This window comes from Cyprinodon tularosa, unplaced genomic scaffold (assembly GCF_016077235.1).
Source record: "Cyprinodon tularosa strain WSP-4 unplaced genomic scaffold, ASM1607723v1 ctg309, whole genome shotgun sequence".
NCBI classification, from domain to species: Eukaryota; Metazoa; Chordata; class Actinopteri; order Cyprinodontiformes; family Cyprinodontidae; genus Cyprinodon; species Cyprinodon tularosa.
This window is the reverse complement of record NW_024039018.1, coordinates 815001-830696: the sequence shown is the minus strand read 5'-3', so window position 1 is coordinate 830696 and position 15696 is coordinate 815001. Positions and strand designations below refer to the sequence as shown.

The 15696-nt window shown below is 40.4% G+C and overlaps 1 protein-coding gene across 3 annotated transcripts in view; it reads left to right on the top strand.

The window, feature by feature from the left end:
* Positions 1–15696, top strand: part of prkcq (protein kinase C, theta) — a 43078-nt gene that overhangs the window by 22383 nt on the left and 4999 nt on the right. For 2 of the 3 annotated variants that reach the window (XM_038292137.1, XM_038292138.1), the window contains exons 4-16: positions 1872–1932; positions 6173–6353; positions 6434–6465; positions 6552–6637; positions 6965–7094; positions 7988–8097; positions 8664–8793; positions 8863–9032; positions 9107–9280; positions 10031–10122; positions 14143–14205; positions 14280–14418; positions 14494–14682. In XM_038292137.1, coding sequence (XP_038148065.1) covers positions 1872–1932; positions 6173–6353; positions 6434–6465; positions 6552–6637; positions 6965–7094; positions 7988–8097; positions 8664–8793; positions 8863–9032; positions 9107–9280; positions 10031–10122; positions 14143–14205; positions 14280–14418; positions 14494–14682 — 1557 coding nt within the window. The remainder of the gene's footprint in view (positions 1–1871; positions 1933–6172; positions 6354–6433; positions 6466–6551; positions 6638–6964; positions 7095–7987; positions 8098–8663; positions 8794–8862; positions 9033–9106; positions 9281–10030; positions 10123–14142; positions 14206–14279; positions 14419–14493; positions 14683–15696) is intronic. The other variant, XM_038292140.1, reaches the window with a different exon arrangement.

Sequence of the window (15696 nt, the reverse complement as noted above, 5' to 3'; positions counted from 1 at the left end):
TTAATTGGTTCATTTTTCTTTCTTTTTTCTTTTTTTTTTACACCTTACAGGCTAAACAATGTTTCAAGTTTGAAATAAATCAATGAAAGCTGTAATATCGTTATGCATTTTTTTTTGAGAAACTACAGAAAATAACAGAAGTAGAAAAGTTGCACTCAACCTCTTCCTATTAAAACCTCATTCACTGTAAAATAATAATACCCCTGCGTTATAGATTCTGAAAGGCTTTGCACAAAATCAGTGCAATGAAATACCTCGGCTCCAGACGTCCCGCCCCCTCCACAGACGCTCTGCTGCACCTCTCCCAAATTGTAGCTTGTTTTGTTTTTATGACCGAAGTTGCGGAAAACAACTCGTGAAGTTTGACCGGCTAGAACTTTTACTTTTGGAGCAGAATCTTTTCATTCCCCCTCAAATTTTTCAGTAAAGATTTATTCTGCACCACTCTAGATTCTCTGTGGATGGATTAGTTTACAATTAAGAATCATTTGAAATAAATAGTCGTAACTTTACAGATGGACAGCTTGCTGATGATCTTTTTTTCTTTTTATAAGTTTATTGCACATTTTATCAAATTACAAACAGTAAACAACACAAAACAAGAAGGCATATACAAGAAAAAAATATCTTTACCAAATCAAGTTGAAACGAAATAAATAAATAATAATCTTCAGTTGAACTCATCACTCCCACCATCATTTTTATCAAAAAGAAATTTTACAGAAAACCTTCCAGATCTTCGAATACTTGTCAATCTTTCTAAAACCAAATAAAAGACATCCTTGTTAACCATTACGAAGTACTACATGGTGTATCCATTTTTTCGCGATCAGGCTTTACATCTTTTGGCTTCCAAAAAACAAATATTGAGTTGGGATTTTTCATATTTGGAGGTCACAAAGTTATCTGGGAAAATATTCAATAAACAGAACTTTGGTTTGCGAGGTACTGCTTTTCCAATGATCCAACCACCCAGAGTTAATACTTTTTCCCAAAAAGCGAGAATCAGAAGAAATTCCCACATGCAGTGGAATTAAAAGGCTTTTTGTTGCTTACATTTAATGAACGTATGCGGGATATTTGGGTTAAACAGGTGCAGCTTACTTGGAGCTATATACTCTCTGCTTATCCATTTGTATCGTAGTAATATAGAGTTTATATTCACCTTTTGAGTTTGAACTTTTAAACAAGCTCTGGCCCATTCTCCCTCTGTTATATTTTCTTACACATTGGCTCTCCATGATTCTAAAATGTTCTGTGATGACTCTTTGGATTCACTTACAATTACTTACAGAAAAATTATAAAGAAAGGACACCTGCCCCTTGTCGCAACATCTTAACGAAAAAGTCTTGTGGAATTATCAACCTAATAAATTGAGATGCCAATATTTTAAACCCACTGTCTGCTCTCACGAATATGTTATTTTGTGAGCAAAGTAAAATATTTATCGTCAAATTAGACTGAAGGTATGATCAGACCAGGACACATTATCAGCAGCCAGTCACATCCGTATTTATCCGCCAAATGTTGGGACCCTGTGGCTGTTAAAGCCCAAAAGTCTGAGAAACATTCATTGCTTCTTCAGCTGATTCTTAGAAATCTTTTCTACTGTTTGACTTAATTCTAGCTTTACGGAGAGTTTTCCTCTTAGGGGAGATGCCTTGTAATTCTTAATTTGAAGGAAACCACATCACGACCAAACTGTAAATAAACGAATGACTAAGATCAAGTGGATTTCTCCAATCTGTCGCTTCTGATTCTGCTTCAGTATTTCCAGCAAGCATGTCATCCTTGCATCATCTTCATCCCTTTCAGCTACATCCTTCCTCTTTTTACCAGATGAATCTCTGTTGTAACTTTTTGTTTGCAGCTGGAGATGAAGCCGCAGGGTCGCCTGCTGATGGAGGCCAGATACTACCTGGAGAAGAGTGGTGAGTCTTCACCTCTATGGATGATGTATGATGACGACTCGAGTCAAACAGCTTATAGAAATATGTCAATATCCTCAAAATATCCTGCAGTTTGCTGAACTTATAAGGCGACACTTTTTCTTTCTTTGGCTAGAACCGGATTAAGTGTTTATATAATCATAATAAATCACAGATTTTCTGCTTCCAGCTGATAAATCAGGATATTTCGGATTAAAATGTTACATCAAAGCCAATATAAAAATCTATTTTCATACAGAAATAATGTTGCTTAAAATAAAAAAAAACTATATTTAACATCTGCCTAACATCAGAAGTTGTCTTATGGTACACTGCAAAAACAATCTGAAATCAAGTAAAAAAATTCTTAAATCAAGTGTATTTACCCTTAATTTGAGCAGGTAAATAAGATAGTTTGCCAATGGGATGAGTATTTTTACACTTAAAATAAGATAATTAGATAAAATGCACTTGAAATAAGACAATGCAATTGTTTTTTTCTTATTTCAAATGTAAATTGTCTTGTTCCATTGGCAAAGTGTCTCCTTTATCTACTGAAATCAGGATAAAATGCACTTATTTTAAGAAAAAATTACTTATTTAGATTTACATTTTTTGCAGTGTATAAGTCTAAGTCTAATGGTCTAAGTCTAAAAAATAAAAAAGCGATTACCTGATATTGCTGGAGAACGATCAGACTGTCATGACTCAGAAGAGAGAACCCAGTATTCAACGCAAGACAGAGAGTGGGATTTGGGCATCTAAGGCAGGAATCTCTGCAGGAGAGAAACGCAGGTTAGTGACCATGATAATCTGATGGAGGATGGTTATGAATGTGTGAGTCACTAACCTGATGTGGCACACTGCAAATAAATAAAATCTAAATAAGTCATTTTTTCTTAAAATGAGTGCATTTTTTCTTGAATTAAGGATTGAAGTGAGACACTTTGCCAATGGAACAAGACAATTTACACTTTAAACAAGAAAAAAAAGCAATTGCATTGTCTTATTTCAAGTGCATAATATCTAGATAGCTTATTTTAAGAGTAAAAACACTCATTCCATTGGCAAATCATCTTATTTACCTGCTCAAATTAAGGGTAAATACACTAAATTTAAGACCTTTTTACTCATTTTGAGATCGTTTTTGCAGTGCAGGCGCCGCCCTGAGTGTCCCAGGAGTCTGCAGGAGTCTGATGCCAGGTCAAACAAACAGATCAGAACAGGAACAGGCAGGCTCAGTTGCCAGTAGTATGAAGCCAGGTCAGGCAAACCATTCAGACAGGAACAGGAAGCCTCAGTGGTTTAGAGGCCATGATGACTTGATGTAGCACCTTAAATAGAGGCAGGAGCGGATGAATCAGATGAGCAATGACAGGAAACCGGGCACAGTTAGACAGGTCAATGAAATGAGCAATTAAGCCAGGCATCAGTGCCAAGATCATCACACATACGGTTTTAGTTCAGCAATGTCTCCAGCTTCCACATTGGATTCAGTTGATAATTGAATATGATATGAATGACTGGAGTACTCGTAATGAACCACCATTGCTGCCTTTCTCATCTTGGGACAAACCCAAGCCGAAGTAGGAATGGATGGGTTTGTGAGTGAGGTGGAGAGGCTGATACATCTGATTGAGTCTGATGGATGATCAGATGAGAGACGAGGTCTCAGAGTTATGGTTGTGGATTGTTTTGGATAAACTGACTGCGGCATGAAGCCTCGTCCATTTTTTATCCTCCTTATTTATCCTTTAACTCCTGAATCCAGCATCCAGCTATCCTGGATGCCCGGTTGTTCCAGCTATCCTGGTCTGATGAACGGGTCGATCTATTCATAACAGAACCTGTTCAGAACATAGATGACAACAGAACCTACTGATGCTTTCTAATAAATCATCACAGTGACGACAAGGCTATTCTCCCATACTACATCCATCCATCATTAATTACTTAGATATTTACAGTGTGTTAAGGTTGGGTGGAGGCTTTGAGTACCCAAATGCAGAGATGAGGAGGCAGTGGGTTGTCTTGCTGATTTAGTTAAGGAGGAAGAGGCAACCAAGGCAAAAATCTATAAAAATGCAAAAATAACCAAACAAAATCGAAAAAAATGTCAGGGACCATACATGTGGAAGCTAGAGACGAGAAAACAGCCCTGAGTTATAAAAAAAAACTGGTGAGCTGGTGACCTGTGTAGACTACCCAGGTTCTCCACAAAGATCCTCTCTGGCAGAGATGCATAACTCACATACACAGGAACCCTGACACAGTGATCCGGATAAACTCCTCCCACCTCCTTCATTCATGTATTGATTTGCTGTCCCACCCCAACATTAAAGGGGAACACCTTTTTTTTACCTTTTGGCCCGTGATTTTACGTTATTACATAATGTCTACTCACCCATATGGGTTTTGTGTCATTTGGAGCTGTTCCGAAGATATTCGGTTTTGTAATCCAAGTAACGTCTTCTTATGGGCAACGAGTTGAAGGCACAAACTAAACTGTTCATAATTTATCATTTATGGTACGCCAGCATTCATAACATGTAGGTGAATCACTGTCCCCCACACATCCACGGTTATATTTTTAATATTTCTATTTTTTTAAAACAAAGTTTGTATGGTATCATCCGGCTACCATTCCTTCATCCTGTCCGCTGAACTGCTGCTAGTTTTACTCACATGCCTGGAGGATGTCTAGTGCTGCTCCCACAGATGATCAAATGGAATTGAACGATTCAGATTAGCTAGCCGAATATATAGGAGGTAGAGCGAAGCCGGCTGGTTTAATATACATTGGTTAAATAAAGTAAAAAAAAAAAAATCTCCAGTCCGGTGTGCGGATGACGTTATACATACGCCGCTTTGTTTTTAAAAGATATAAATATAAAAAATATAACCGTGGATGTGTGGGGGACAGTGATTCACCTACATGTTCTGAATGCTGGCGTACCATAAATGATAAATGATGAACAGTTTAGTTTGTGCTTCCAACTCGTTGCACATAGGAAGACGTTACTTGGATATAACCTAACGGAATATCTTCCGAACGGCTCCAAATGACGCAAAACTCAAGGAACATGATGTAATAATGTGAAATCAAGGGGCCAATGTAAAAAAAACAACAAAATCCCCCTTTAAACGTCTCAAATTATACAACATTTAAAAAATAACAAAACAAAACTATGAGGCCTCCAGGGCAGGTTTTTGCAGTTTGTTCCAGAAAATTCCTCTCAGATTAGGTAGACAGGATTTACCAATAACCTCCTTATTCAGCCCTCTTTTAAAGAGCTGGTTATGCTTTCCACACCCCTACAACCCACAGCCATGACAAACACTCAGACTGGTTGATGATGATTGCAGCTAGAAGAGCAGAATAATACAAAAGGCAAAGAGTTTTAACCGATGGGCTGCTTCAGACCGTCTGCACAGCTTACAACGCACAAAAGGAGCAGCTTGATCAGATACCCACTCATTGCCATTCATTAATCATCATTATTACAATAATAAAAATTAGGGATGCACGATATAATCGGCCCCCTATCGGTATCGATATCGGTTATCGGCTACATGAGATTTAAAATATCGGCATATCGGATATCGGCCAAAATCCCAATATCGTGCATCTCTAATAAAAACAAATTTCACTCTAATCATTTCAACTCAAAGTATGGAACATAAATATGGAACAATCCTGTTTCTGCTGGAAACCTTAGACCGTAAACAACCTTTCAATAAACACACCCAGTTAGCCTGAGCTCCTAACGGATCTGATTTGATAAAATAACCGACCTCTTACTGACAAAAATTATTTAACACAAGCTCACAATTGGAAAAACTGCAGACCTCATGTTAAGAAAAGATTTTCCATCTTATAACCTGCTTATCAAAACAGCCGAGGACACAAACTGTAGCTCCCATGCTAAAGTGTTTACAGGCTACCAGGCTAAAGGAGTTCAACACAGTAAAGTCATGTCTTACTGTCAACTGTCCTAACAGTCACATCTGGAAGGACAAAATAAAATGCTTATATAGTTTAAATGGACAATTGAAATAGATATTATTTCTAAGTTGAACAGCCAAAGGAAGAAGTCAACCTCACGAAGATGCAAACAGGCTGTGGTTCTTTGTTTGCAGAAATGTGAGAAATAGAAACTTTGCTGTGAAGATGTAACCACAGTGCAGCAGGTTGTCTGTGGCGACTCTTCCTGTGAAGCTGAGGAGGCTGGATGTGTTTCAGACGCTGCAGGTCAGACCGGCGCAGACCCGGAATCAGTGCGGGCCGGAGACGGTCTGTTCACCCTCCATCATCGACGCGGCGCCATCAAACAGGCCAAAGTCCACGTGGTCAAGTGTCACGAGTTCAGCGCCACCTTCTTCCCTCAGCCGACCTTCTGCTCCGTCTGCAAAGAGTTTGTTTGGTACGACATCTTCATCAGCGCTCCTCTGCACATAAGTCAGCCTTTCTCTTGAACCTCTCACTTCCTCTTCCGCTCCACAGGGGTCTGAACAAGCAGGGATACCAGTGCAGACGTGAGTGTCCCTTTATTGTCTCTTGATTGGACGCCAAAGAGATGGGTGTCCTCCATGTCAGTCTGTCCTCTCCTTGTGTCTCTCAGAGTGCAACGCTGCCATCCACAAAAAGTGCATCGACAAAGTCATCGCCAAGTGTACCGGTTCAGCCGTCAACAGCAAGGAGACCATGGTGAGTTCTAACACCGGGCCCAGACCCGGTATCGAGTCCTTCCTTTCGCCTGAGGAAGGAAGGAAAATACAATAAAGTGAACAGAACCAACTACTGGCCCATGATTCTAATCTGGCCTTCAATTAGTTTTTCTTTCTCAGTCTTAATCTTTCAAATTTGACTCGATTTCTAATTCTACCGTCTTTGTTCTATAAAACTCGGACGAACAAACCCTGCAGAAGAACCATGGTTCCACTGTGAAGCAGGATCCAGTCGGCCCCTGCCTGCATTAAACCTGCTTTATTTGCTGTGTTTCTACTCTTGGACCCAGACTGCTGTGTTTTTCAGATCCACAAGGAGCGCTTCAAGATCGACATGCCCCACAGGTTCAAGGTCTACAACTACAAGAGTCCCACGTTCTGCCAGCACTGTGGAACGCTGCTGTGGGGCCTTGCCAAGCAGGGGCTCAAATGTGAGGGTGAGGGGCCGGACCTTCTTCTTTCATACACATTTACACTTAAAGGTATTGTAGAGGATTTTCTGGAATCTTTTAAAAGACCCGCACAGAAGATCTCCACATAAAAAAAGCACATTCACAACCCTGCACCCGCTCCTGAGAGGGAACACCTATTTAACGAGAGCATGCTCAAGCACATTTCTCCTTGTGCAAGCTCTGTTTAAAAGTTGTTGTTCTAATAGCTCCTACAAGCTTACTGAGTCCGAACGTTCGCCCGAACCCTTAGGACCCTCTGCCATTTTCAAAGAACCGCTGTGAAAAAGGTGAGCTTCCATGAGTGTCTGAAACCGTAGCTCACCACATGTACAGCATGTACGCCTGAAAAAGTAAAAGATGATCCACGCAGAAATAAAAGATATTCGTCTATACCTTTAAGGAGGCTGGAAGCCATGGAGGGGAACAGCCGTTCACTGAGCTGCTAAGTTCAGATTACAACAGAACAACAGAAAAGGTCCAGTTCAAAGTTTTAAGAACATTGGTGATCAAATGCACCATGTTTTTTTTCTCCTTCAATGTATATATTTGATCACTGCTGCACTTTAAGAAGTGGAAATGTCATGAGAGCTGTACAGAACGAAATTTCATTCTGTATACTCATGTATTTATTTTGTGTATACAAAATGACCATAAAGTTTGTCTAAGTTTTGGTTTGCTGCAGAATGATTTAGCGCCTCCTGCAGCTGATGGTTCTGGTCAAAGAAGGAATCTTTCTTTACAGACAATGTGTGATAGATGCATAGATAGCATAGATAACCCTGGTTAGAAGCAACAAGGTCTGAACCCAGAAGCAGCTTCCACTCGTTAATTGTGTTGAGATTTACTAACGGATTTGAAACCCGCCTTTTTCTGTGCAGAATGTAGCATGAACGTCCACCACAAATGTCAGAAGAAGGTCGCCAACCTGTGTGGGGTCAACCAGAAACTAATGGCAGAAGCTTTGGCTGTCATCGAGAGTAAACAACAGGTCAGAACTCATTAGACCTACCAGCTGTGGGGTTGACTAGTGGAATCAGGTGAGCCTTGGGCGTCCTGGTCTCTTTGACTGGAGGTTTTCTGTTCTGATTTAAGCCTTTTTAAGGACTGGAACACATTAAGGAGAGCCAACAGGCAACAATCAAAACCAGAACCCATTGGGCTCTAACAGAGCAGAAATGTGTGAGATAGAAGTTGTACCAACTTGTACGAGAAGGAATCTCGTCTGATGACCTGCAGTCTGGAAGGGTTTCTCTATAAACAGTAAAGTTTCCTCAGTGTCTTTCTGCTGAAGGAGAGGAAATAAGACTTGCTTCTATCCAAAGATCTCTGTTCACTAAGCCTTCCTCAGAAACTCCAGGTCCTAAAGTATTTATACTCTGAGGTTCTGAGCTGCCGATCTTAGATCTTTTTTATTGTGTGGGTGAAAGGGCCGGTCTGGTTCCTTAACAAAGAGGTCTGTCTTTAACCCCAGAAACATCTGCATTCTGGAGAACCTTCGTTCATTTAGAAATAAAAATTCATCAGATTCATTCATCCAGTCATTTTCCTCTGAAGGCAAAAGGTACCAGAGAGAGTGAAATCATTGGCCGAGAAGGTCCGATCGGTTTGGGCCAGCCAGGCGTGATCCGGACGCCATCTGGGTTGGTGGCAGGTTTACCCGTCTCATCGTTACCTGCTAACAGAGGTATGTCTCCAGCAGAACAGACTCCTAAATTTAAGTTTGGATTATAACAGAAGGTTATCCTCGTCTCAGCAGACCCTACAGGCGTTCTGTGGGAGGGGCCTACAGATGTCAGCACGTCCACTCCTGAGTTGGGCTCAGAAGAACCTCTGTATGCCGTCCCAAAGAAAGATCATCAGCAGAGATTCAACATCGACGACTTCATCCTGCACAAGATGCTTGGGAAAGGCAGCTTCGGAAAGGTCCGGGTCACATGACCTTTACGGGTCCCGGCACTGTTCTGTAGAATCTAAGTTCTGTCTTCCTGCGGTTCCAGGTGTTTCTGGCGGAGCTGAAGAGGAGCGGGACGTTTTTTGCTGTGAAGGCTCTGAAGAAAGACGTGGTTCTGATGGATGATGACGTGGAGTGCACGTTGGTGGAGAGGAGGGTTCTGTCTCTAGCCTGGGAGAACCCCTTCCTCACTCACCTGTACTGCACCTTCCAGACAAAGGTTAGGAACATGGGTTCTGTCAGAATGCGCCTCTGCTTGTTTGGACCAGTCTAACTGGGTTAAATGATTATCAAAGGCTGTTAAGGCTTTCTTTCCGGGTTTTTTGCTCAGAACTAATGAACCAGATCCAACCGACAACAATATCTCTAAAAGGTTCTAATTTAATCCAATTACCGTAATTTTTCGGACTATAAGCCGCAGAAGCTAAATTGCATGATTTGTACATATACAAGCCGTACTGGACTATTAGCCGCAGGTTTTTTATGTTTAATCTCCGTCTTTCTCGCTGTATTTCTGTCTCGTACCACTCGTGGTAGAAGTCTGCTTCCGGAGGACGTCCGCAGTCCCGCGCGTGCGTGGCTAGCAAATGTGACGTCAACATGGTGGATTGTAAAATCCATAGATTTAGGTATTACCCTAGCGGCCATTAGCTGTAAAAGTACATAGATAAGCCGCATTGTTATATAAGCCGCAAGGTCAAAGAATGGGGGAAAAGTCGCGGCTTATAGTCCGAAAATGACGGTAGATCTATCAGTACAGGACAGGCTGTTAGATCCACTTCCCCTAGTTTATCAGCACCATAAAACAGGCTCATAAAGTTGCGCTTGGGTGGTGATGGAGGAGGAAGATGTGGAGAGCTCCATAGAAAGTACCACAGAGGAACAGTTCTGCATTCTGAGGACCCTGAATGTCTCTGATGATGATGGAAGAACCATTGTCATTCTCCCATCTTTATGTTTTCTTCTGCAGGAGAACCTCTTCTTTGTGATGGAGTATCTAAACGGAGGAGATCTGATGTTCCACATCCAGAACTGCCACAAGTTCGACCTGAATAGAGCTACGTATGTATCAGACACACGTCCGCTAGTCCAGATCCGGGAGAAGGGTTCTCCTCCTTCTGGGTCAGAGATGTTCAAGATCATTAGACCAACAGAACCTGAGGAAACGCTAAAACTTTTCATTTATCAAGTAAAACTGAGGACATTTCTGGTTTGTTTAGATCAGAAACCTGATTACTGCCTGACATGTAGAACCGGCCTGACAGCAGCAGGCCAGAAGACGTCAATCACTGACATTTTAACTCACTTTAGTTTATTTCTATAGTGCCGATTCACATCATATCATCTCACGTTATTTTTCCAGCCACAATTCAACCAGATCATCCAGTCAGATTAGTTCAACATTTTTATCTAAGAAAAACAAGTGGATTGCATCGACTCGTTGACTCTTCAGCAATCCCTCACATCAAGCATGTATGCTGGGAGGGAACATTATGCTCCACCTGAAGAGATCTAAAGCCACTGATACAACCCGACCAATATGGGACTTTGAAGGCGGATACCGATAGAGATAATCGAGGCTTTAAAAAACCTGATATCTGATATATTGGCCGATATCTGATAGAGATTAATCAGAATATCAAAAAAAAATTAATAAATGAATATGGACATACACTATAATCCCACTCAAATTCTCTTAAAGGAATAGTACACCCAAAACATGATTAGCCTTCATTTTCTACTCACCCCCATGATGAACAACACTCTGGAGTCCTTTTTTGATATCTCAAATGCATCTGGAGATCTGGGAGGCTTCTTGCTGTCTGCTGACATTCAAATAATGGAGGTCTATGGTGCCCAAGACAGAAAGGTCCATAAAAGTCCACAAAAAACGTGTCAATATTCCTCCATACTGCTCGTCCAATGTATTCCAAGTGTCCTGAGTGGGTAGCATCCAGAATTTACTCGAAACGAAGTCATTTAGAATGTTTTTAGAGCATAAACAGTAGTGTATAGGATTTCCTGAAAGCGCGTTCACGAGTCTACGGAAACCGCGGCAGACCAAACCAGATGAAAGTGCGCATTCAGCTCAGCAAAGAACTCATGGTCTTCCTCAACACTGAAGTCCTCAGACATTTTTCTTTCGTTGTTTCTTTCTTTGCACAGGTAAACAGCACATTTCTTCTTCTACGCTTGCATTATTGGCAGAGCAGATGCTGAATGCGCACTTTCATCTGGTTTGGTCTGCCGGCTTCCGTAGCGTCGTGAACGCGCATGTGCGCGCTTTCAGGAAATCCTATACACTACTGTTTATGCTCTAAAAACATTCTAAATGACTTCGTTTCGAGTAAATTCTGGATGCTACCCACTCAGGACACTTGGAATACATTGGACGAGCAGTATGGAGGAATATTGACACGATTTTTGTGGACTTTTATGGACCTTTCTGCCTCGGGCGCCATAGACCTCCATTATTTGAATGTCAGCAGACAGCAAGAAGCCTCCCAGATCTCCAGATGCATTTGAGATATCAAAGAAGTACTCCAGAGTGTTGTTCAGCATGGGGGTGAGTAGAAAATGAAGGCTAATCATGTTTTGGGTGTACTATTCCTTTAACCAAAAATAGGGTTCAAGACCAAAAAAAATAGAACTATAGAATTGAAATAGGCAACTTTAATCTGAGCAGCATCAACATAAGACTATGAATAAAATTCTGTGGTTGTGATTTAGATATTGCCTCATATGTGGTAGTTTTTTCTCCGCGCTGGTGCTGTAACCCCAACTAACTACTGATGCTCCATCCTTTGTGGCTTGACACCTGACCGTTCCTGCAGTTTCATAATTAGATTTCACCTCTAAAGAGCATTTAAAGATTAAAACAAGTGGCTGCATTCAGCTTAAAGTGATAACAGCCTGTCTAATGGGAGTCTGTTATCACTTTAACAGCCTTTCATATCTTTTATATTAAGACTCATTTACAAAAACATCTCAGAAACAGTGGTGGCTGGTGGAGTTTTCTCCAGGGGGGGCTATGAATTCAAAATAGACTTATACCCGTCAAACTAGGGATGCACGATATTGGGATTTTGGCCGATATCCAATATTTTAAAACTCATGTAGCCGATAACCGATATCGATACCGATGTTAAAGCTGGACAAAAATAAGTAGTCATTGAAAATAGCAGTTTTGTTATCCATTTCTGACACTTTGAAAAATAATATACTCAAATATATTTTCATATGCTGATATCAAATTGATTTTTAAAAACGCGGTATCGATCTATTTTACTTTCAAAATCTCGTGAAATTTCATCGTTCTGTTACAAACTCTCGTGATATTTTGCAAATTCTTGTGAGATTTTGTTTGTAAAATAGATCGATACCGCGTCAATATATCAACATATAAAAATATGGCTAAATTCCGTGAATTTTCGGGGGATTTCGTAGCATAACGATGACATATAGCAATATTTCATTAGTAAAAGAGATTGATATGGTGTTTTTAAATGGCAATATATCAGCATATGAAGATATTGGGATATTTTATTGTATCAATATTTTTTCCCTCATCTTTAAAAAATTTTTTAAGTCTGTAAAAAATAAGTTTTTGAGGAAGAAGAAGAAGTAGTATTTATTTTTTTTTTTAGACTTGAGAAACTCAGAAGCTGATCAAATATCGGGTTAAATATCGGTGGGGTGGCCGATGTCCGATATTCAGTTTTAAGGCCGATACCGATAGGGGGCCGATGATATCGTGCATCCCTAAATCAAACATATACTAAGTTATCAAACAAGTATATTTTAATTAATGCCAATAACAAAAAACAACATTATAAAAACACTATATAAACAAAACAATTTCATGAACAGGTTTACCTTATGTACATAAGTGTCCTTCTGAGGCTTTGTGAAAGCAAAGCTGTTTTGCAAAAAATAATGTACCAGTTTAATAATGGAGAAGTCAGTCATTAAAGCTGATTAATAAAGGTATATATAGTAAGCTTTAATATATAAAAACTATTTATTTTCTGAGAATTAGTTTATTTAACAGCAACTACGCAAATTAACAAACACCTAGAAAAAGTACACTATATTATATTTTTTTTCCATTGTTAAATGAGGAAGTTATGTCCCCTAAAAAGGCAGTTGCACCTCGGGGCTTCCCCACCGGTTCTTTTCCTGGGAGCAAGTTATTTAATACTCTTAACTCAAACTGGGTAAAACCATATAAAAAGGACTGTAAAACACGAGTAAAAAAGTAACAGAGTTTATTTCAGATCAGGTCGTTACAGGACAGAGAAATTGCTTGGAGCTAGCACAGCTGTGGGCTCAAAAAATCACATCTGCGAGCGTCCGGCAAAGATTGAGCCCAGAACAAGGTCATCTTCTCCTTCTTATACCTTATGTGTCTATGTGTTTCATCAGGTGGATGCTTTGCTGTCCGTATCAGAAACTGACACGCCACCCATGCCCTGACCTGTATGCATCTTGCCTCTATGCCCAAGATTACAGATAGCTCTCCTCTATCAGTCTGTCTCCAAGATGTGCCCATATTCTGTGTATTTTTAAAGACACGAAGGCTGTCCTGATTAGATGGCCTCCGTACACACAGTGACATCCACCATGTGAAGGAAGGCCTTCCGCTCTGTCTATCTGGCTAACAAAGTAGCAATGCACATGATTTATAAAAGAATAAACCTAACACCCTGTAAATCCCAGATTGTTTATTTTTTCTTCGCCTTTCCTAAAAAATGCGAAGAATCAGTCCTACCTGTCTTTATCCCCGTTTCAAAAAGGAGGCAGGGAAAGCCTGAAAGAACCCAGACTTAAAGAGGATAAAGACGCTTTGACCTTCAACAGGCTGAAGTTAGTTTGGGTCAGTATTTCTCCACGGTATCAGAACCACCAGCTACCGGGTTCAGTAACTGGCGGTTTAGGGATTCGTCACCAGAACCTGCGTCTCTCCTCAGCTTCACTAATATTATTTTGATGATCAGGAACTTTTAGACAATATGATTAATCAGGCGTGAATACGTTCTGAGCAGGAGGTGGATTTAATGCAAGCTTCTCTGTGTCGTACAGGTTCTATGCAGCCGAGATCGTCTGTGGCCTCCAGTTCCTTCACTCCAAGGGAATCATCTACAGGTAGGTGATCTGGGAGCTTTAGGAGACCAACTGGTAGGAACGGCGCCCTGACGGCTTGCTCTGCTCCTCTGCAGAGACCTGAAGCTGGACAACGTGCTGCTGGACTCGGACGGCCACATAAAGATAGCAGACTTTGGGATGTGCAAGGAGAACATGCAGGAGGAATCCCGCACCTCCACGTTCTGCGGAACCCCGGACTACATCGCTCCTGAGGTGACCAAACATGCTGAGATCTTCTGTAGTCTTCAGGTTGAAATGGTTTGTTGATGATTATCTCCGGCGCAACAGATCCTGCTGGGTCAGAAGTACAACAGCTCCGTGGACTGGTGGTCCTTTGGGGTTCTGCTCTACGAGATGCTGATCGGTCAGTCTCCATTCCACGGCCGCGATGAAGAGGAGCTGTTCCAGTCCATCCGGACCGACACTCCCTACTACCCCAACTGGCTCACCAAAGAGGCCAGAGACATGCTAGTCCAGGTGGGCCTCCATCCTGAGATACTCTAATCTGCTTCACAACCAGAAATTGGAAGCGTCTCGTCTCTGGATCTTTGGTTCTGATGGGGAAAAGCAGCAGTCTTCAACTGTGTTTGATCCAGATTAAATTCAGAGTTTCTGATGTTCTGCTGGCAGAACCTCTTGTTATCATACTTTTAATATTTAAATATTAATTACTATGGTATGGGGGGGCAAATATCTTATTAAATCAAATAATATTTATATATATATTGTCATATATTGTTTATGAACACACGCCCTACTAGTTGTGTGTTAGAACAATAGATGAAAGAGTGATTCGAGCTCTAATCATGGTCAAACAGTTATTTCTGCACATACATGGAATAAATTCACCACAACTTCTGTTCAAATAATGAGTTTATTGACAAAGATCTTTCAGCTCCAAGTCAAACATATTTCAGTAAAAAAAAAAACTTCACTGAAAGCTAGTGAAACTCAAATAAACTAACTACTATGTACAAAGAGTAAGGGGGACATTGTTGAAAACCATATAACAGTTTAAGATGGATTTTATATTTGAAAACCAAAGTTTATCTGGAAGAATTTAGGATGTGATCAAATTAGGTTTTCATTAATTTAGAGTGATTGGAATGTTTTCAAACCATTTCACAATGGTGAATAAAAAATTATTTGCCAAATAATGTTTAATTAAATGATTTGCTTAATCAGGAACCAATAACCGTTAGTTAAATGATTCTTTACCCTCTTTGAATTAGCTAGCAGCGAATAGACATCAGGATTCCTCTAAATGACTCTTAGTCAGACTTGGTAATGGAAATGTAACGAGCATCTGAGGAACACATGAACACTAATGTTACATCAGTGTTTAAACCTATAGTGAATAAAGCTTGTACTAGCTTCAGCAACAGCCCAACACATATCAACGTAGCATAGCATGCTATCTATCCTGTTAGCTTTGTTTTTACACATGAAACGCTCAAATCAGACATATTGTTTAACTAGAATCTTTCCCTA